The sequence below is a fragment of the Ochotona princeps genome, chromosome 20, assembly GCF_030435755.1.
Source record: "Ochotona princeps isolate mOchPri1 chromosome 20, mOchPri1.hap1, whole genome shotgun sequence".
Lineage (NCBI taxonomy): Eukaryota > Metazoa > Chordata > Mammalia > Lagomorpha > Ochotonidae > Ochotona > Ochotona princeps.
The window spans coordinates 3,827,166-3,847,534 of record NC_080851.1 but is presented as its reverse complement, the minus strand read 5'-3'; the positions used below and the strand labels follow the sequence as shown (position 1 = coordinate 3,847,534).

Genomic DNA, 20,369 nt, shown 5'->3' with positions numbered 1-20,369 from the left:
GCAGTTTGTCCTGTTTTTATTTGCAGTTTCCCGAGACAGAACAAAATAAGAATCTTTGTACACTTACAAGGCTCAGAAAGAAAAGACAAGGAAACTGAGCAAAAAGAGGAGGGGGGGACAACGGCCGGCCCTGCGGGCAGCACGACCTGCAGTGCCAGCAGGTGGCCAGTGCTGCCACGCCGCCAACACCTAGCTAGCAGAGCATGTGGGGCTTGCTCTTGAAGGGTCATGCAAAAGAATTATCCCCCAGAAAAAAATTTCCAAAATATCCCAGACAGGCAGCTCCGTGGAGAAAATGGGTGGAGTGGCAGAAGAGGGGGCCTCAGAGTGCCAGGCTGACCAGCCGCAGGGGGCACACGCTGTCCGTGGTGAGCACTGCTGCTACCCCGGGGCTAGGCAGCCACAGATGTGGGGCCTGGCAGGTGTTACCCTGTGTATGGTGGGGGTGCACCCACTGTCTTGGCTGGACAGTCCCTTGGGATTTAGGATCCTGTGTCCTGTTCCAGCTCTGCAGCCCACCCTTGGCTTCATTTATGGGAAAGAGAAAGAAAACACGTGTTGAGAACAACGCACATTCCAAGCGGGTGGGCGGGCAGGCAGGCATTAGGGCAGTAGTCCCTGAACCTCCATACTCAGGGCTCCTGTAACCTGCACCCCTCGCATCCCCTCAGGCTCTCTGTCCCCAGTCTCTCTTAGTGCCCACCATGAGGAGAGCCCTAGAGAGCATTCCATCCCCCTGCAGGGGTGCTGGACTAGCAGCCAGGGTCTGTCCTCACCCTCCTGTCGGTTCCTCACCCTCACTCCCGCTGCGGATTCTGCTCCTCAGAGCATCACATCCCTGCGGGAGCCCTATGCCTGGCTCTGCCCAGGAGCCTGGCAGCCCCCATTCAGCCTACTCCTTGCCGTTCACTGTGTCACCTAACCAAGCTGTGAGCTGCCAGGCACCACCTACAGGTGGGCACCCAGCTCACCAGCCTGGCCCCAGCATCCATCAGGGACCCCCAGGCCTTTGCCACTTGCCCTCTGCGACTCGGAGAGCAGGGCTGCGGGGTGCTGCTGAGCGGCGGGAAAGGAGTGGGGAACCAAACAGGAGCGAGGCCAGCAGCAACCGGCAGGGTTCCCGGTGGCTTGCCTGGGCTGATGATGGCCATGGGGGCCCGTCCAGGGGCCGGGGAGGGCCCTCCGTGGACGCCCACGCCCAGCCCTTCACAGGAGGGAGGTGGGGAGAGGAAGCAGAGCAGCTGACAGGCACCACGAGCGAGCGGGAGGCAGTGGCCCAGGACACGCTGGCCCTGCCCGGCTCCTGGCTGGCCGGGAGCAGCGCAGCCGTGCAATGGACAAGCTAACCCCGTCCACACCGCCACCGCCGGGGCTCGTGGAGCTGGGTGGGGGTGGCTCCACGAACACCAGTGGTTTATACAGCATTTTCTTTTAGTTTTTGTTTCCATTTAATCCAATGTCCTTTTTTTTGTTGCTTTTTTCTTTTTTTGTGGTTGTCACTGTCATCTTAGTTTTGAAAATGAATCACATCTGGTCTTGTTTTTCTGCAGACACAGGCACCAGGGGAGGGGACGAGGCAGACACAAACATGCGACAGGCAGGCCGCGCCCACGGCGGCCAGGCTCCGACACCAACTGTCCGGTGACACCAGGTATGGCTCTGTAAGGGGCCGGGGAGGGAAGACGGCGGTGTCACCTGTCACCATCCCCCTCCACCCGTGCCCTGGCCCACACGAGGTCCCACGCGGCTCACCTCACTGCAGTGGGGCCACAGGCGCACCCGAGCAGTGGAAGTGCACATTCTGCCACTTGCCATCGCGGCGGTGCCACACGCGTGTCTCCTCCGACTGGCTGGTGCGCGGTCGGCCCTGCCCGTCGATGTACTGCGTCAGGCGGATGTAGGCGATGCAGGCCGCGTCCTCGCCGATGACGTGCACGTGCGGGTTCAGGATGGTGGTGTGGATGGGCTTGCTGTTCTTGGCCAGCACTGCAGGCACGGGGCAGAGGCACGCAGGTGCACCCTGTCTGCAGACGCCTGCCCCCACAACAGGGGCCTTCCTTGCACGCTCCACTGCGACCCTGCATGCCCCACTGCCTCCACGTTTGCCGCTCCTACATGCCCCACTGCTCCCCTGCCCCCTTCCACCTGCCTCCCTTTGTGTCCACTCCCAGCCCTGCCTGCATCAGTCTCCTGCCCACCAGGCAGTAGGGACTCGATTCCCTGGCCCACCCTGAGCTGATCTGTGGTCACCCCTCGCGGCAGCCCGCATCCCAGCAGGGGTGCCTCACTCACGGTTCTCGAAGTAGAACCGGTGGAAGTCCATGCCTTCCACCAGGTTACCAAGAGCTTCAGGTTCGAACGAGGTCAGGCCTGGGTCGCAGATCTTCCTGCGGGGCAGACTGCAGTGAGGAGGGGGCCGTTCTCCATCTTGGGCTCCCCTGCCCCCCAGCCCCGGGGGACTCACGCATAGGCCTCGAAGTCGCCGTTGTTGACGGCCTCGATGAGCTGCTCTGTGGTCTTTATGATCTCCTGCTTCCGGGCTGCAGAGAGACGCGGCCTGTCACCCCAGCACCCCCAGGTTCTGGCCAGCGCTGGGCTGCGCCCACAGCACCCTGATCGTGCCACGTCTCAGCCCGTGTCCCGCTGCTGCTAATAGGCTCCCTCCACGTGCCCAATGGTTCCTCGTTTCCAAGTGCAAAAGCTTCTAATTCATCTTCCTTCAACAGAATCTAACCAGAGGGAACTACTCCATCTATGTTACAAAAATGTCTGCAAAGGCTGGAAAGGGAAGATGCCTTTCCATAACCCCGGGGGAGGGGCTGACCGCCTACCGCTGCAGGTCTGTGTCTGTCGGGAGAGTGTGTGTGTGTGTGTGTGTGTGTGTCTGTATCCACCAGACCTGGCCGAGGGTCTGTCAGGTGTGTGTGTGAGGGTGTGTGTCTGTGTCCACCAGGCCTGATCAAGGGTCTGTCCAGTGTGTGTGTGAGGGTGTGTGTCTGTGTCCACCAGGCCTGGCCAAGGGTCTGTCGGGTGTGTGTGTGAGGGGGTGTGTGTGTATGTCTCCCTCCATCCTGTGACTTGCCTGCCAGCTCAGTCTTTCTACCTGTGCTTCCTTGCTCAGAGTTTCCTTCCTTCCAAACGATCCTGGGGATTGGACACGGGCTGGTGTCACAGAGCCCAGCAAGGCCAGGGAGGCAGCGTGCCTCAGCAGGAAGAGGGAGTTCTGGGGACCTACAGGAGAGGCAGCTTGGGGTGATGACCTCCTGTGGAGGTCTCCACAGGAAGAATCTGAAATATACAATCGCCACACCCCTTTTCACCCTGTAAGCCATAGCTGCTGGCTCCACCTGCTTGCCGTCCATGGTCACTGCAGCCCTTAAGTCCAAGTGTCCCTGGGGTACCTGCCAAGGCTGACCTGGGCCTCCACGGCAGTCCCTGGAAGCCCACTTGATGTTTTAAGTTCCACTGCAAGGTGCCCTCAATGAGTGGGAGAGGCAGAGAGCACAGGGCACATCTGCCTCCTGCCAGCTCCTCCAGGTGTCCTAGGCATGTGCCTCACCCAGGTGTGCCCCTGAATGTGCTGATATCAAGGCATCTATGTGCCTAGGAGCACAGGAGTGACACCTGTCTGGGGCTGTGGACACTCACTCGTGCTCGCCACAGTGTGCACACAGGTGCCCACGTGCATGTATGTACATGTGCAACATTTGGGTGTTGTGCATACACATGTGTGAGTGCATGTGTGCATGCATGTGCTCTTGGGGCTGCCCTCTACCTGGCCACACTTCACCTGCCCGTCCTGTCTGTTCCTGTCTGGCCCCCAGAGGCAGCTCTGGCTCCAGGCCCTAGGGCAGCAGCCATCCTTGTCCCCCACCCCGCACTGCATTCTGCTTGGGGAGCATGGGTCTCTCCCCGACCCATCATACTGCCGTCTGTACCTATCCTGCCTGGAGGCGGCTGCATGTGGCACTCCAGGCTCTCCTGCCTTGGAATCTCTGTGGTCCATGTCAACTGGTGTCCATGTATCATGGGGACCCCTGATGCTTGTTCTTTCTCCCCTAAGGGGCTGCATGGCATGCTCTGCTTTCCAGCACACTCTGTTTCTACAGTCATCTTATCTTTGCAGGAAGAGAAACTGATCTCTTCCACGTGAGGAAGTCCTCTTGCAAGTTTTTGAAGTGTAACTGAAGTGGCGCTGTGTGCAGAGACCTGGGCAATAGTCCTTCAGGGAGGAGAGGCAGATAAGGAGACTGAGGTACCCAGGCCGGAGGTCCTTCAGCTCCCCACATGCACACCACCCCCGGCCCAGCAGTTAGGGAACCTGCCTGGCTCTGTAGCTTCCAGGGACAAGCCTGAAGCGGTGGTTGGGGTCTGGCATGGGGGTTCTGGCATGAGGGAGATCTAGAGCGGCCACCTGCGACCCCAGGCGGCCCCAGGCTCTGGTCCTCAGAGCCAGCAGCAGCCCACAGATGAGCCTGGATCAGCCTGGATTGGGAATAATCCCCGATTAAGGGGTACAGCCTAGGGCGCAGGGAGCAGGGGACTAGGGAGGGGCCTGAGTTGGAGGTGAGCAGTGGGTCCCTGTCCTAGCTGTAGTCTGTGGCTGGCCAGCCCTGCACTATGAAAGACTCCCTGAAGCCCCTCTGCTCCACCCCCCAGCCCTGTCCTGCCCCTCCCTTGGTTGGCAAGTGAGCCCTTCAGTGACTTTTCCTCCCTTTGCCAAGCTTGGGACCAACCCTGCAGGATGGCTGCTCTCCGAAACTCACACTGCGCCTGCAAGGCCCCAGGCAGAGGCACCCTCATGGTCCACCCCCTCAACCACGGCAGCAAAGGTGCCTTGAGATGGGGGCTGGAGGCATGTCTACCCCAGCCCCCATACCTCCATGTCAACTCTGCCTGTACCCCGCCCCCAATACCACAAGGCCTGTCACCTCACACCTCCCCACAGCCACCTCGGGGTCCCGGACCCAGCTCTCCCACCCTCAGCCCTCCAGACATGGACACTCACCCAGCCCCTGGCCCGCCATGCCCGGCCCCTGGCCCAGCAGCCTCTTCTGTGAGAGCATCCAGTGCCACCCCAAGCCCCAGTCTTTCCCAGCAGTGGCGGCAGGTGGGGGAGGCGCTGCTGCCGCTCTGGGATGTCATCTATCCCTGTAAGTGATACCCCAGCCACAGCACGCAGGGCTCCGCCGCCCGCCCTCAGGTCTCCATGGCCTTGCCCCACTGCTCCCTGCTCTGCCCTGCTGTCTACGGGCAGATGCCCCAGCCCCCTCCATACTCCAACCCGGGGACAAGCAGGCTGCCACGGGGGTGAGCTCCGGCTTCCCGTGCCGCAGCATGCTGCCTACTGCTCAGGACCACCAGAAAAGAACTGAAGACCACAGGGCAGCCACTGGCTGGGCAGACGCTTGCCCCAACACAGCGTCCGCACACAGATGTCAGCGGCGACTCCGTGCCCTGGCCCCTTCCCTGCGATGCAGCACAGGGTCCCTGTGCCCTGCCTCATGGGCTGGCCCTTTCCTGGAAGAGGCGGGCCAGGTGTGGCCGCAGGACTCTCAGGTGCTACTTACATGGGGTGGGCGGGGGACCGGGGAGAGTCGGAGATGGGCAGGGCAGGGGCCCAACGGGCGGAAGGCCCTCGGCTTCCGGGGTGCCCGAGCCCCTCCTCACTGAGTGCAGGATGTCAGAAATCCTGGGTGCTGGGTCGGAACAGACAGAGGTGACACAGTGGGGGTGGAGGTAGGGAGCAGGGAGCATGCAGGAGAGAGAGCCGATCCAGAGAGCGGGCAGGGACTATGGGGATGGGGACAGCACACAGGGGACAGGTTAGAGGGGAGCAGATTAGATGGTATGGGGTAGGGACAGAGTGAACAGCCAATGCTCTGTGGTCCAGAGGTGGGGCTGGGAGCTCCGTGGGTAGCTGAACTTCAAGAAGCCACTGAGGCAGGTGACTGGCCAGGCAGGGACAAAGCATGCCCAGGAGGGAGCAGCCCGGCCAGGCCTCGTCCCCCTGAGCTCCTGGGCCCCTGGCCAGGACTGCCTCTGGTTCCTTCATCAGTGCCCCCTCTGAGGAACTCAGGACACTCACTCCCAGGATAGCTTTGGGGGATGCCGGGGTACAGCTCAGACTCCGGACTGATGGGATATGAAGGTGCGGTTTAGTGTGCCAGTGGGACATGAGGGTGGGCAGGGAGCTAGGGAGGGCCCTGCAGGGAGAAGCCAGATGCAGTGTGGCCCTGGGAGCACCTGCGTTTCCGGCAGCCGGGCCTGGGGGCAGCTGGGCCGTGCAGGGCAGGTGCAGGAAGCTGTGGCCACTGGCCGTCGGCAGCCGAGCAGCAGACCTGAGACCACCACTACTTACACGGGGCGGGCAGGGGGCCTAGGAGAGCTGGAGACAGGCAGGGAGGGGGGCCCTCAGCTTCGGGGGTGCCCGAGCCCCTTCTCACGGAGTTCAGGATGTCAGAGATCCTGGGGACTGGGGCGGAACAGACAGAGGTGAACAGAGGCAGACGGACAGACAGACAGGAGGAGGGTCATGGCTCCCCCTGAGGGCGGGGGCTGCAGCATGAAGCCAGCCAGGGCTGCCCACAGGTGCAGCTGGCTCCCTGAACACAGAAGCCACAGTGGTGGCAGGGTGGGGGCAGGCCAGAGCTGGAGTCCAGGTTACACTTGGCTCCTCACAGAGGGGTCGCCTGCTCCAACAGCAGCAGGGCTAGGGGCTGAGGGCAGGGCAGGGGCTCCTGGCCCCTCCTCAAGGAGCTCAAGACACCAAGGACCTGGAGCAGAACCTTAGGGACTGGTGGCACAGGAGCAGACGGGGCAACAACACCTGACCATGTCTGGGTGCTACAGGGGGTGGCCCTGCCCCCACCAGGCAACCGGACTGAGGCCACAGTAAGGACAGGAGACGGAGTGGGCCTGATGGCTGTGGCCTGATCTGACTCAGTACCGGGAGGCCTGCACTGTACAGCAGGCAGACCAGCAGCCTGCCCAACCCTCAAGGCCGTGGACGTCCTGGATCACGGGTGCTGCTTCTCAGCAGCCCCCATCCCCAACAGGCCCAAGGCCAGCCACTGCAATGCCCCAGACTGGGTGGCAGGTGAGGGCTGTAGTGGCCCTGGGGTGTACAATCGTGTGCTCAGCTCCGCCCCCGGGGTGCAATGGTGGGGCAAGCCACTGCGCCGTCCTGAGGGCAGCTTAGGATCTGCCTAGGTGACTGTGAGGCCAGCAGCCTGCAGGCCGTGGAGTCCAGTGTGGGACGGCTGAGGAAGCAGGGAGGAGTCCAGCCAGGCGCCCTAGGTTCCTCCTAGGGGCTTCTCTCCCACCAGGCCTCGGTGCATGTCCCACCCTGGCACCGTGGGAGCCTGGAGCAATGGCCGGCAGGCAAGGCCTGAGCACAGGTACCTTTCGCGTCTTCATCCTCTATGGTGGTGTTGGTGCTGTCAGAGGACTCCTGGGAAAACAAGAGGGAGTGGTTGGGGCCTAGCTGGGAGCTGGGGGCCGCGCGTTCCCATAGCCACAGGGGCCCTGGCCCTGGAAAACCCTCCAGGTGGCCACTGAAGGCAGGGGGGCCTGCCTGGCCTCCCCCATCCCAACCCAGAGAGGAGAATGGGCTTTTTGGAACAGTGGTGCTTTAGACAGAACAGGACCTGGCTGGCCCCTGGAGACTGGAAGGTTCCAGAAGCCCAAGTCTTCAGCAGCCTGGGTTAGAAGCTGCCAGCTATCTGGAGTCCCTGCCCAGCTGGGGGCAGTCCACACCTGTTGTCCCAGGAAGGTGCTACCCTGTGGTCAGCTGTCCTCCCAGGTGCATCGCCAGCCGTCGAGGCTGCTGAGGGAGAACTGACCCTCTGCTGCTCTGGCCCCAGGGACCAACTCTGTGCACACTGATGGATATGGCCCCAGGCCTGGGCCTGCAGGTGGAGACCTGCATCTGCACCTCCCAGAAGCTGACCAGGACCCTCATGGGGAAAACACAGCTGACCAGACACCCTGTGTCTGAATCCCTGCAAAGTGGGAGGGTGCCAAGCCCTGGGTGTAAAGCCCCAATCACTGGCACCTGCCCCAGGTCAGGGGTCTTTTTTTTTTTTTTGACAATCTTTACATAGTTAATTAGGGTAAAAAAGGTTCAATGGCAGGCCAGGGGTCTTCTTAAGATGGTTGGGATGGCGGCTCTGGCCATAGAAAGTAATGGCCCCCAAAGAGGTGCTTCAGGGGCTCACCTGGAAGCCCAAGTCCAGGCAGCAGTCTGGCCTGACTGCCCCGCCCACCCTGCCCCTCCCCACCCCAGAGCCAGCCCCGCCCTGACCCCATGACAATGCCGATGTGATGGAGCAGTGGATAGGAGCGGGGGGAGGGGAGGGGCTGCTTGGCAGCAAGCATTAGGACCACGAGTCTGGGGAAACAGACCCGGGGAACGCGGACATGGCTCCTGGGAAGTGCACCTGGCTCAGCATGGGGGTGGCAGCAAAGGACCCTCTCGGGACAGCACTGAGCTGGCTATGGGCTCTCAAGTGGGGGCACTATGGGCTCTGCCCTGCCTTGGCCCACAGGGGACAGGCCTCTGGTCTCCTGTTGTGTATTCTCTGCTACTGCCGCGGCCCCTGGCCCTGTGCCCTGGCTTGAGGAGAGGGTGGCAAGGGAAGAGGCCGAAGTACCTTAATCCCGTCCACAGGGTTATGGATAACGGTGGTTTGAGGCTCCTATAGTGGGAGGAAAGCACAGAGGAAGGGGAGGGAGAGAAAGGAGGGGAGGCAGTGAGACAGAAGGCAGCGGGCAGCGGGCAGCGGGCAGCAGGAGCCAGAGAGGCATTGGGCATGGCAGAGTTCGGCAGAACAGGGAGCAGGTGGTCAGCGCGGGTGGACCGATGTGAATGGAGCCAGCTGCCCAACCAGAGGGTGGCGGGCACATGGGGGTCCACTGAGGCTGCAGTGAGAGGACGCTATGCCCCGGGGGTCCTCTCCAGCCCGGGCCTGACGGTGTTATGGGGTGGCACATGACGTGGAGGGGTCCAAGGTGGGGCTGGCTATGAGGCCGGCGCGTCCACTGGGAGCCCCGAGCAGCTCCCCTGTCCTACAGACGCCCCACAAGCTTGGGGTGGCCACTAGCCAGCCCCGCCTTCCCATGAACCCCCAGCCCTGAGGATGGCATGGAGGCTGCAACCCCACATTCCTAGAGCTGGCCAGTATGTCCCATGGAGCCACCAGCAGAGGTGGGGCTCTGGTGGAAGCCTGGGGGGATGGGTGAAGTCCTGGTTGTCCCCTTTCCCCAGAGCACATGGGATAGGCCTAGCCAGGCCCCCTGCAGGGTGGTTGGGCCTGGGAAGGGCGGAGAGGAGCTGGGTGACTGCGGGCAGGGGTGGGGGCAGAGCAGATCCCTTCAGGGGTGAGAAGCCACCCCGTCCCAAGGGTCCCTGCTTCAAGCCCCCTGGAGTCTTCCAGCTGCAGTTCCTGGGGAGGTGCCCCCCGTGGGTGCCTTTCCTATATCCCAGTATCTCCAGGCCCCAGGAAGGGATCCCTCAAGCAGCTCCCCTCTAGAGGGCATCTCTACCCGCCCCCCCAGCAGGGCCGGAGCCAGGCAGGTATTGGAGATAGGAGGGGCAGGGCTCAGTACCAGGGCTGCGGGAGGCAGTGTCCCCTTGGGGCTGGTGATGGCCGTGCTGTTTTTCGTGCTGTTGCTCTGGGGCTGTGGGCAGAGAAGAGCCGCAGTCAGGGGCAGCCGTGCACCCCTCCAGGGCCTGCGGTCAGGCAGCAGCCATGGGGGATGGGCCTCACCTTGACTCCATCAGCCTTCTTGTTAAGCAGGCTCTTGGCTGCTGCATGGACATGGAAGAGGCACCATGAGTGCTGGGCTTGGGTCCCATGGCCATCCTGCATCCTTGTTCTCTCCCCTACCCTGGGCATCCTGTGGGTGCCCAATCCTGTGGCCTTCAGCATCTGAGCTGCATGCAGGCTCTTCTCAAGGCAGAAAGGGCAGATGCCCTGGCTGTGGTGCTGTCCATCAGATATGGGCAGCTAAGTCAGGAGGGCAGGCCAGGCCCACCATCCCCCCAGGTCTCCTGCTCTAGGAGGTGTCACCCTCTCCCACCGGATCATGGCCCTGAGTGCCCCCTTGCAGCAGAAGACTGAGCTGCCCCTGGGCACTGGCCCCAGGAACACTGGTTGGCATGGGCTGGGGCCGACGCCGGTTTTCCTGTGCCACAGGGCACCCCGCCCCCTGGAACTCCAGGCTGGGGAGGAACTCCTCCCCATCACCTATTTCTTCCATGCACTCAAAACGAGACAAGGTCCACTTACCTTACAGGAAAGGCAAGGCAAGGAGGACATGGGGTGAGGGAGAAAGGGGGAGAGAGAGAAGACAAGATTTGTGTTGGTTCTGGCAGGGGTTGCTGGCACCACCTGCAACACAGCAGGTTGCATGTGGGATCCCACGGGGGCGGGGCAGGGCAGAGCAGCCCTGGGGCTGGCTGTTGGAGAAGGTGCCCAGTGGCACAGCTAGGTCATGGGAGGTACAGAGGGGCCTCAGCCCAAGCTGGCTGGGGAAGGAGGGGCCACAGCCACCAGGCTCGAGGCTGGCCAGGCAGGAGGAAGGGACACGGGCCAGGCAGGTGCACCTGGCCTAGGCTGCAGCGGATTCTCCTGGGTCCTCAAGCACATCAGCAGTGCCACCCCACACGGTCCGAAATGCAGGCTCTCCAGCCCCAGCCCCAGAGTCGGCACGGGTCGGGTGGGCAGTCCCTCCAGAGACCTCAGTTCCACCACCAGGCGCAGGCTCCCTGCTGACCACTGCCCTTCCACACTCCCAGCACAGCCTCCCTCCCCTGGGGACGCACAGAATTTTGCATTGAGTCCAGGAGTTTCTCCAGGATGCAAGGAACAGGCTGGTCTTTGTGGAGTCAACCCGAACCCACACTCACAGGGTTCTCCAGTCCAGTGGCAACAGGGTTGCCCTGGCCCTCCCCACACTACGGCACCCAGCCCAGCACGTTCCTGGGAGCCGAGACACCGACTTCCTTACAGCTCGGCCTGGAGCTCACCACAGGGCCCAGGGCATCTTGCCCCGACATGTCCTGCCCCCGCTCCTCTGTCCCAGCCCGGCCAGCAGGACCACATCTGCCCAATGCTGGCAGTTGGCTGCCTGGTACAACTGAAGACAAGGCCTCCTTCAGGGCCTGAGTGCAGAGCCACCTGTCTGGAGAACCCGGTCACAAGGAGCTAAGCAGATGAGGGGCCTCTTGGGCCCTGAGGTGATCAAGTCAGCAAGGTAGCCAGTCTCATTGGGCGGTTTGTCAAAGGCAGGCCTTTCCACCTCTACCACCCCCCAGCCTGCTCCCAGTTGCATTCGGGGGTCGAACCAGCGCAGCCCAACCCGTGGGGCCAGCATAGCGCTCAAAGTGAGGTGGGGAGGTTGGCTTTCTGCCCTTGGCTGTCCACAGATGATTCTTGCAGGAAAGGAGGCCCCAAGGCCAGGCCCAGCCCACATCTCCCGAGCTCCGCATTACCAAGTCCCAAGCCATGCTGCTGGAGAAGGCACAGCATGGCCATCGGCACATGTAGCTGGGCCAGAGCTGCTCACTCACTTGCTGCCCTCCAGCAACGCCCCTTCTGAGCCAGCTCCTGTGCAGCCCAGGGTGCAGTGCATCCCCCGAGGGTCACCTGTGTCCCCAACAATCAAATCTCTGTGCTCGTCGGCCATGGGGGTATCCCGTCTCCACAACGGCTCAACAGCCACGGCAGAACCCAGGACCCTGCCCACACTCACATCTGCAGGCACAGGGTTTCTTTCGGGGTGCCTTGTGGGGGTCCAAGGTGGACAGGCCCTGGATACCTGGGCCTGGGGGTCCCCACACTGGGAGGTTTGGCCCCCACAAGGGTCATCAGGCAAGGCAAGTGCCATGGCCCTCAGCTGTCTCCCTCCCCAACCCCACCCGGCAACACACTCAGCACACAAGCACCTCCTGCTGGCTGGCAAGTACCTTGCCACTCCTGGAACATACTGGTCTCCACCATCACCTGACCACACACGTGAGGGGGAGATTGTGTCTGTGGGCTGCACCAGGCTGGGCCCTGCCAAGACAGGGAGCCCTCCAGGCCTCACCGCTGCCTGGCCCCCATCTGAGTACTCTGGACAGCCATGCTGGATGCTGTCCACATGCATGGAGCACAGGGCCGAGCTGCGCATGCAGGCGGCCCCATGCACCACTGTCCCGGGTTCGCTTGCAGGCAGGCGGGTGGGCGGGCATTGCAGCAGCAGCCCTGGGTAGAGCACGGCCAGCCTTGGGCCGTGGTCCCCTGGACAGCAGGGCCTCCCCAGGGAGTGCTGGCTTAGCTCTCAAATCCCGGCCTTTCCCTCCCTCCATGAGCGCCAAGCAGGCTGCAAACTGCGGGCCCTGGGCCTGCACATCCACAGAGTCCAATGGGGGGAATGGATCCCTCCCTGTCCCTGGCTAAGCTCCCCTCCCCGTCCCCGCCAGGAGGTCGTAGGATGGGGGTGACCTGGCTGTGTCCCGGTGGCCTTGTGGGCTGGAGAGGGTGGGTGCGCAGGAGGGCTGTCCCCATATTCAGGACCTCTGTCCTGCCCCGGCCCCTGGGAGGGATCAGGCCCGGGTGGGCTCTGGTTGTTGAGTGACAGCCATGGCTTGCTCTCTCGGCTCTCAGTTCCTGTGGGGGCCGTGGTCCCAGCTTGGGTGCCCCAGAAGAACAGGTCAGCAGAATCACCTATTGGCCATGAGGCCAGGCAGCAGCAAAGGACACCTCTCTGGAGAGGTTGGGTTGGCCAAGCTTGCCGGGGTCAGTAGCACAGACCATTGGCTCTGGCTGTGGGACAGGGACTGACTGGACCTTGAACAGATAGCAGCCCTGCCTCTCAGGCCTGCTCCCTAGGGTCCCCCTTCAGGACTCTGACGCTCTTCATGGGGGTCTCCAGACCCCCAGACCTCAGGAGTCAAGATGGGGAGGGAACGTTTCAGTACAATGCACCTGGCGGGGAGGGGTCACCTACTCTGTCCCCTTTTCTTCCAGGTGAAATGGGGTCGGGGAGTGAATTTGGTTAGGACTGACCATGGCGGCGGGAGCAGGGGCTCCCGGGGTCCTGGCGGTGGCTGCGTGCAGCAGGGGGCTGCATGCCAGCGGCAGGGGCGCGGGGGACGAGCGATGGACACTGGGCAAGACACATCTACCTTGTTCCACCAGCCCCATGGTGGTGCCGGAGGTGGCGGTGGACATGGTGGCCGGAGCGGTGGTCTGTCTGCCCACTGCAAGCACCAGGTTAGAGACGAGGGGAGGGGAGGGGCGGACACAGACGAGGTGGGGGCGAGGTGGGGAGAGAAGAGACAAAGCAAGCAGAAGAAGTTAGAGTTCAAGTCTGGGTGCTGGCAGCTCCAGCATCGCTCTCCCAGGAGGGAGTGAGCAAGATAGGCTGGGAGACAGCAAGGCCTCTGCCTCCTTTCTCCTTAGAAAACCCCAAGCGGGGGTTTCTGGGGTAGCGGCCGCCATGGGGTCACGGCGGGCACACAGCAGACAAGACAGTCCCATTAGCGTCCTCATGAGCGACGGAGGGGCCCGGGTGCAACGGACAGCGACACGGACGGCCACACACGCTCGGACACGCGGTGTTGGACGACGGAGAAGCCACAGGCACAGCTTGTCCAGGCGCTGGGGCCACCAGCTCCCCTTGGGGCCAGTGTTGGCCCCCGGTGGGCCCACAGTGCCTTGGCTCCCTGAGGGGGTCTCCAACAGACCCCCTACCAACCTCACTTCCCCCCCGATCCACCCACTGGCACAGACCACAGCAGGAAGGTCCTGCCTGCCTCCCGCACACAGCACGGTGCTCAGCGCACTGAGGACGACAAGGACGCCACGGAGCTGCCTGACACACGCCTGGACACACACGCACACACGTACACTCGCGGCGCTGCGAGCCGGGCGGCGGGCGGCACAGACATTGGGACCCTGGGATGGGACAGGGATAGACATGGGCTCCAGCTGCCCCTGGAGGGTTATGGGGCCGGGTGGGCGGCAGGGAATGATGTCTTGGAGTGGGGGCTGCTGAGGGAGGAGGGTGCTCTGGGGAACAGCCAGTAGCCCAGGCAGTGCCCGTCCTGCCCAGGGTGTGGGGATGGCTCACCTGAGAAATTCCGTGTGGCCAGCATGGTGGTGAGGATGGCCCCCTGAGGAGACACACACAGAGCCAGGGTCAGCTGTCAGCCTGCAGCTTCCTGCTGGGAGAGTAAGCCCCGATGCCCCTTCCCCTCCAGCCCCCACCATGGACTCTGCAGGACCCATCTGACATCTACCCAGGAGACAGAGCGCCCGTCTCCTGGGACTACACCTGCTCACCTCTGCCTGGCTCCTGGGAGCCCCTGGCCCCCCTATGGCCCAGGATGCCAGGAGAGTGGTCAGCAGGGGGCCACAGGCCCGGCCTATTACTCCAGGCCAGAAGCTTCTGGACTTGCTTGTTGGAGGGAGTGTAACTGGGTACAGTCTGTGTTCACCCCCACTCCGTGCCAGCTCGGCAACCCATTTGGGCTGCTCCCCCAAGATGGAGCAGGCCTGGGCTCACGGATGCCCAGCCCCCCTCCAGCCCCCCATGGCAGCTTCACCTTGAGCTTCCTCCGGGCGTTGAACTTCTTCAGGCACTCCACCGTCTCCTGCCGGTGCATCATGGAGGCCACTGTGGAGCGTTGCTGTGGGCAGGAGGACCAGGGATGGAGGTGTCAGTGCCGGCCCCCGGCCCGACTCCAGCTGCTTCCTCCAGGACCCAACCAGGCTGGGGTCCGGAGTAAGCGCCGTTCCCTACTCTGCTCCCCAAGTCTCATCCTGGAAGACCCACCGGCCAGCATGACCCAGTGCCGAGGTTTCAGGGGGCACCCAGGGTCCGGCTGGAGGGGAGGGGCCCTTGCAGGGGTGGGGTCAACTTACGCAGACCCATGGGTGTTTGAGGGCCTCATGGGCCGTGATGCGCTTGGCAGGATTGATGGTCAGCATCTGGTTAATGAGGTTTTTGGCTTCGGGAGTGACGGTGTCCCACTCGGGGGACGGGAACTGCATGGGAAAGCAAGGCATGGGCCATAGTTAAAGGCCCCTTCTGGGGGCCACGGCCGCAGGGCCCCCACCCCCACTCCAGGGGAGGGCAGCCTGGGATCGTGACCACTCACATCATACGCGCCGGCCTTGATCTGCTGGTACAGCTTGTGCTGGTCCTCGTCCCAGAAGGGCGGGTAGCCCACCAGCAGGATATACAGGATGACCCCTGCGTGGAGCGGGGACAGCACCGAGGCCATTGCTGTCACCGCGGGAGGCCACCCCCTGTGCTGCACCCCTGCCTGGGCGGAGACCACCTCCAAAGGGCAGCCCTGCACCCTGGTTTGCACTCTGAGCAGAGGTGAGTACACACAACAGACTGGGCATCCCAACAGCAGTCCCCATCTGGTGGGGAAAAGGGCTCCAGGCTACAGACAGACACCTGCCCAGGTGACCCAAGGGCAGGGGTGACACATGTGGTCCTGGAGGTCACATGGACCCTAGCACTCTGACCCAGAAACACTCCCAGGACCCCTCCTGCCCCACAAAGGCCTCACCACACGCCCAGATGTCCACAGGCTTGCCATAGGCCTCCTTGCGAAGAACCTCGGGGGACAGGTAGCCCGGCGTGCCCGCGAACCCTAGCAGAGATGGGGGAGGGGCTGTGAGGGGCCACAAGGGCCCCACGAGCCCTGAACCTGCCCACCCCGGCACTCACCAAACCATGCCTGCTGGTCTCCCTGCACCTCGATGGCCAGGCCGAAGTCAGCCAGCTTCACTGCGGCCCCTTTGCACTTGCTGGCCAGCAGCAGGTTCTCCGGCTGCAGGAAGGGCGTGAGGTTTGCTCAGGACAGCACCGGGCAGTGGTCTGCAGGAGCGGGGCGCCCCTTCCAGCCTCCAGCAGCCTAGCACCCCATTACAAGCCTCACCGTTACAGACAACTAAGTTGCTTCTCCCTTCCCCATTACTGACATTGTGGCACAGGGGTTGCCTATGGGAGGATGAAGCACTTCCTGTAGGACAGTGTGCCCATGTCACCGCTCCTTCCAGGCAAGGCGCTGCAGCCCTCACAGCAGTCCAGCAAGTCCACTTGGCAGGCACGGCCCACCCTCCAAGTCCCACCTGACTCCCAGGCATCCACCCTTCAGGGCTAAAAGCATGTCCTATCCTCGCCACTTGCCTGTGTGGTACCCATGGGCAGTGGGGGGCATTCCCTATCCACAGAAGTGGCTATGGAGGGGGCTTCTGGCACAGTAGGCCTGAAGTCTCAGGGCTGATGTGCCCAAAGTTCCTTCCTGTTTGGCTTCCAAAGCTGCATCACCACCCAGTGAACAGCAAGGCCTGGGAAGTGCTCCAAGCCAGGCAGGTGCCCAGCCGCCAGCCTAAACCTTGACCACTAGGGGGCTCCTGAGGTTAGGGTTGCTGTGACAGCCTACAGATGGCACCAGGAGCTAGCTCAGTGGGGTAAGCTGCCATCCCATACGGGTGCTCCTTCAGCTCCTGGTAGCTCCCTGCTAAAGCACTTGGGTAGACCTGGGGCAAGCTCCAGGCACCTGGTTTCTGCCTGGCTCAGTCCTGGCTGTTGTGGCCATTTGGGCACAGGATGGAAGGCAGGACAGAGTAGGATCAGCGCTGAGTCACACAGACGGCGGGGGGGTGGGGGGGAGCTGGAGGCAGGAACATGAGAAGGGGCACGGGGGTCACAGGTGTGCTTGTCTGAAGCAGCTGCCATGCTCAGGTCCCTGGTGATCAGCGCAATGTGTAAGCCCACACCCCAGGCCCAGAGGGCTGCGGCTTGAATCCCAGCTCTGCTGCCAACCCAGGTTCCTGTGAATTTGTACCTTGGGAAGCAGCGGGTGAGGTTCAAGTACTTCGGTCCCTGCCCCCCACATGGGAGATCCGGACAGAGTTCTGGACTCCTGGCCCAGTCCTGTCTCTCTCCCTGTTTTTTTTTTCCTTTCAAATAAAACAAATACATTTTTAAAAGATTCACTTATTTTTACTGGAAAGTCAGGCTTCCAGAGAGGAGAGACAGAGAGAAAGATCTTCCATCCACTGATTCACTCCCCAAGAGACCGCAACGGCCGGAGCCGAGCTGATCCGAAGCCAGGAGCCTCCTCTGAGCCTCCCACACGGGTGCAGGGTCCCAAAGCCTTGGGCCATCCTCAACTGCTTTCCCAGGCCACAAGCAGGGAGCTGGATGGGAAGCGGGGCAGTAAGAACATGAACCAGCGCCCATATGGGATCCTGGTGCCATATAAGGCAAGGATTTAGCTACTAGGCTATTGTGTTGGGCCCAAAAATAATTTTTAAAAAAGATGGATGGAGGGGCCAGTGCTGCAGAGTAGCATGTAAATCTGCCACTTGTGCTGATTCTAGTCCCGGCTGCTCCACTTCTGATCCAGCTCCCTGCTAATGGCCTGAGAAAGCAGCAGAAGACAGCCCAAATGCCTGGGTCCCTGCATCCACATGGCAGACCCTGAAGAAGCTCTTGGCTCCTGGCTTCATCCTGGTCCAGTGCTCTCTCTGTCTCTCCCCCTCACTCTCCAGCTCTGTCTTTCAAATAAATAAATAAATCTTAAAAAAGATGGATGCACATCCTGACCCCACCCAGTGTGACTCCCCATAGACAGCTGGTCATTGCCACACTGGGCCAGGCCATCCCACCCGCATGCACACACACAGACCACAGGCACACACGCACATATGTACGTGCCCAGGCCACGTGGTGCAAGAAGCTGCAGAGTTCCTGCACACATGTGTCCCTCCACAAGGACACAGATGCCCATTTGTGCACAGATGGGCACACACACCTTCATGAGGAGAACACATATGCACACACTCCCCCACGCATGACCCCCATGCCCCTCCCTTGACCCTGTCTGGCTTCACTCCTCCTCGACGTGACCTCTGGCCAGGGCTGGGTGGGAACTCACCTTGAGGTCCCTGTGGACAACCCCCATCTGGTGACAGTGGAGCACGGCCTCCAGGATCTGCTGGATGCAGTGGCTGTGGCAGACAGCAGCCAAGTTAGTGTGAGCAGGGGAGCTCGTGCTGTGTGGCCCTGCAGTGTGGGCCCCAGCCTGGGGACCCAGGGCCGTGGAGAGCGAGGGCAGGCAGGTGAGAAGCCGGCAGGAGAAGCCATGGCTTCTTCGCACCCCTTGCCCCCAAGGCCAGTGGTCCTGGCTCTGCTGTCCCAATGGGCCTCAGGCTGCCCAGGCCCACACAGGCCCATGCCCGAGCCTAGGCCAGCACCCTAGGGAGGGAGATACGGAAGGAGTGTGGGCGAGGGTGAGGGGAAGCTGAGGCAGCGGTCAGGAGCCAGGACTGAGGCCCACTTTATTTGGGTAAACAGATTTGACCTGCATGTGGGCGGTGGCTGCCCTGCTGGTCAGTCTGTGCCAGTCACGTAGGCTGCACAGTCCAGCTCGTGGGATGTAAGGGGACTACTGGGCTAGCCAGAAGCCCTGACTTTCGCCATACCCCTGGACCCGATCTTTGCCCTTTAGTGCAATGCCCTCCATCCCCAGGACCTTCTGCTGCCACCCTGAGAGCCCGCAGGTGGCAGACCTGGGAGAGCAAGCAGGGAGAATTCAACCCAAGGTACTCTCAACTGGGGAACCCCTGCTGTGGGGGGTTCAGGGAGGGGCTCCCCTAACTGCAGTTTGTAGAAGGTTCCAGGTCCAGAACAGCCAAGCAACAACTGAGGACCTTGGAAGACCCCAGATGTCACTCCAGGCCCACAGGGGTCCTGAGCAGGCAATGTGACCAACCGCCCCTGGCCGTACTCAGGCTGCTCTGTGCCTCGCCCAGCAGGCACATGTAGTGGTCACCTCCCAGCTGGCACCAGCCACAGCCAGCCATTGTGCCCCTGCATCGTCAGTGAGGGCCAGGTGGGGGAGGGCTGTCCTGCGATGCCCCCGAGGGCTCCTGAGCTGGCTGAGATCCAAGCCCCTCAGTCACCTCCCCACCCCACACACAGTGGGGCCCTTTGTGTCCCCTCCCTGCCAGCTGCACCAGCACTGGCTGCCAGCAGGCCTGGGCACAATGCCCAGGCTGGGTGGGGCTGAGGGGTTGGCGAGAGAACCCGAGGCAGGCAGCTCAGGCCTAGAAGTGTTGGGAGAAAGCGAAGATGGAGAGGGTGTAGTTCCCAGGCTGGAGACGGGGGCAGCCTACAGAAGCAAAGGGTGGAAAGACCACCCTCCAGCTACTACCTCCCCCTGCAGGTCCCCCCTCCCCCTGCCTCCCTGAACCTCCCAGCTGTCCAGCAGGTGCCTGGCAGAGCCAACAAGGCTGTGGGCCTGGGGACAATCAAGGGCTGTGGGAGGAACCCAGTACCTGCCCAGGACTCATTGAAGGTTACAGAAGGGGCAGCAGTGGGCTGAGGTAGGGCCAGGGAGGAAGTGGCGCGGGGCAGTGGCTCACACCCACCTGGCATCAGCCTCACTGTAGTATTCCCTTGCCACAATGTCTTCAAAGAGTTCCCCGCCAGTGACCCTGTGGGGCAGCACAGGCAGCATGGATCCTGGAAAAGCCCTCACCCCATCCCCACATCACTATCGTGTCCACCTTCCTCACCACCATCACCATCATCACCAACACCTTCACCACCAACACCATCATCACCATCACCATCATCACCAACACCTTCACCACCAACACCATCATCACCATCACCATCATCATCATCACCATCACCATCATCTCTACCTCTGCCCTCTCAGAAGTGTCACTGGGACTGAGAGCTGACCACATGCTTGCTAGCCCGTGATGCCTTTGACACTGACCTCTGCACAGTCACCCAGGGCACTGTACTCCACTGCACATGAGGAGGCTGAGAGCAAGTGACCTCCCGAGAGCAGCTCAGCCACTGATGGGCCCCACCACTGGCTGGGACTTGGGCCTCTAGCCCCCAGCCTCAGCTCAGCTCAGCTCAGCTCACCCCCAGCCCTCAGGGCCAGCCCTGTGGAGCACTTCCGTCTGTTCATTTCTTCTGGAAAGGCCTCCCTCACGTCAGGGGAACGTGGGGAGGGGCTCTCAGCAGGGGTACTGGTGCAAGTGGGCACTTGCTCAGTGGTGCAGGAATGCTGAGCAGGACTATGGGCCCCCAGCAGCCGCAGCGTGGGGGCGCCCCGCCTCTGGAAGAGACCAGGCTGGGCCCCAAGGCCACTGACCCCCAAGTCAGGCACCCTACCACCAGAAGTGGGACCAAAGGCCCACGTGAGGGTGAAACACCCCGAGGCCTGGGTCCATTACTGTCCCTTCTCCACTGGGGCGGGTCTGAGCATGGGGCTCTGTGGGCCTCGGATCCAGGCACCCTGGACAGCGGCAGAAAGGCCCCAGGGAGGGTCC

General features: G+C 62.3%; 1 protein-coding gene across 6 annotated transcripts in view; it reads right to left on the bottom strand.

Moving 5' to 3' along the window:
* Positions 1-20,369, bottom strand: part of CAMK2B (calcium/calmodulin dependent protein kinase II beta) — a 57,745-nt gene continuing 37,376 nt past the window's right edge. For 2 of the 6 annotated variants that reach the window (XM_058678050.1, XM_058678046.1), the window contains exons 5-23: positions 19,449-19,514; positions 17,954-18,026; positions 15,736-15,838; positions 15,575-15,658; positions 15,152-15,246; positions 14,916-15,038; positions 14,597-14,680; positions 14,122-14,164; positions 13,175-13,249; positions 9,771-9,808; positions 9,610-9,681; positions 8,655-8,699; positions 7,405-7,453; positions 6,362-6,475; positions 5,571-5,699; positions 2,465-2,540; positions 2,293-2,387; positions 1,753-1,986; positions 1-1,659 (exon numbers count right to left, since the gene is read on the bottom strand). In XM_058678050.1, the coding sequence (XP_058534033.1) occupies positions 1,754-1,986; positions 2,293-2,387; positions 2,465-2,540; positions 5,571-5,699; positions 6,362-6,475; positions 7,405-7,453; positions 8,655-8,699; positions 9,610-9,681; positions 9,771-9,808; positions 13,175-13,249; positions 14,122-14,164; positions 14,597-14,680; positions 14,916-15,038; positions 15,152-15,246; positions 15,575-15,658; positions 15,736-15,838; positions 17,954-17,980 (1,485 nt within the window). In that variant the 5' untranslated portion in view covers positions 17,981-18,026; positions 19,449-19,514 and the 3' untranslated portion in view covers positions 1-1,659; position 1,753. The remainder of the gene's footprint in view (positions 1,660-1,752; positions 1,987-2,292; positions 2,388-2,464; positions 2,541-5,570; positions 5,700-6,361; positions 6,476-7,404; positions 7,454-8,654; positions 8,700-9,609; positions 9,682-9,770; positions 9,809-13,174; positions 13,250-14,121; positions 14,165-14,596; positions 14,681-14,915; positions 15,039-15,151; positions 15,247-15,574; positions 15,659-15,735; positions 15,839-17,953; positions 18,027-19,448; positions 19,515-20,369) is intronic. The other 4 variants (XM_058678048.1, XM_058678047.1, XM_004582250.3 and 1 more) reach the window with 4 other exon arrangements.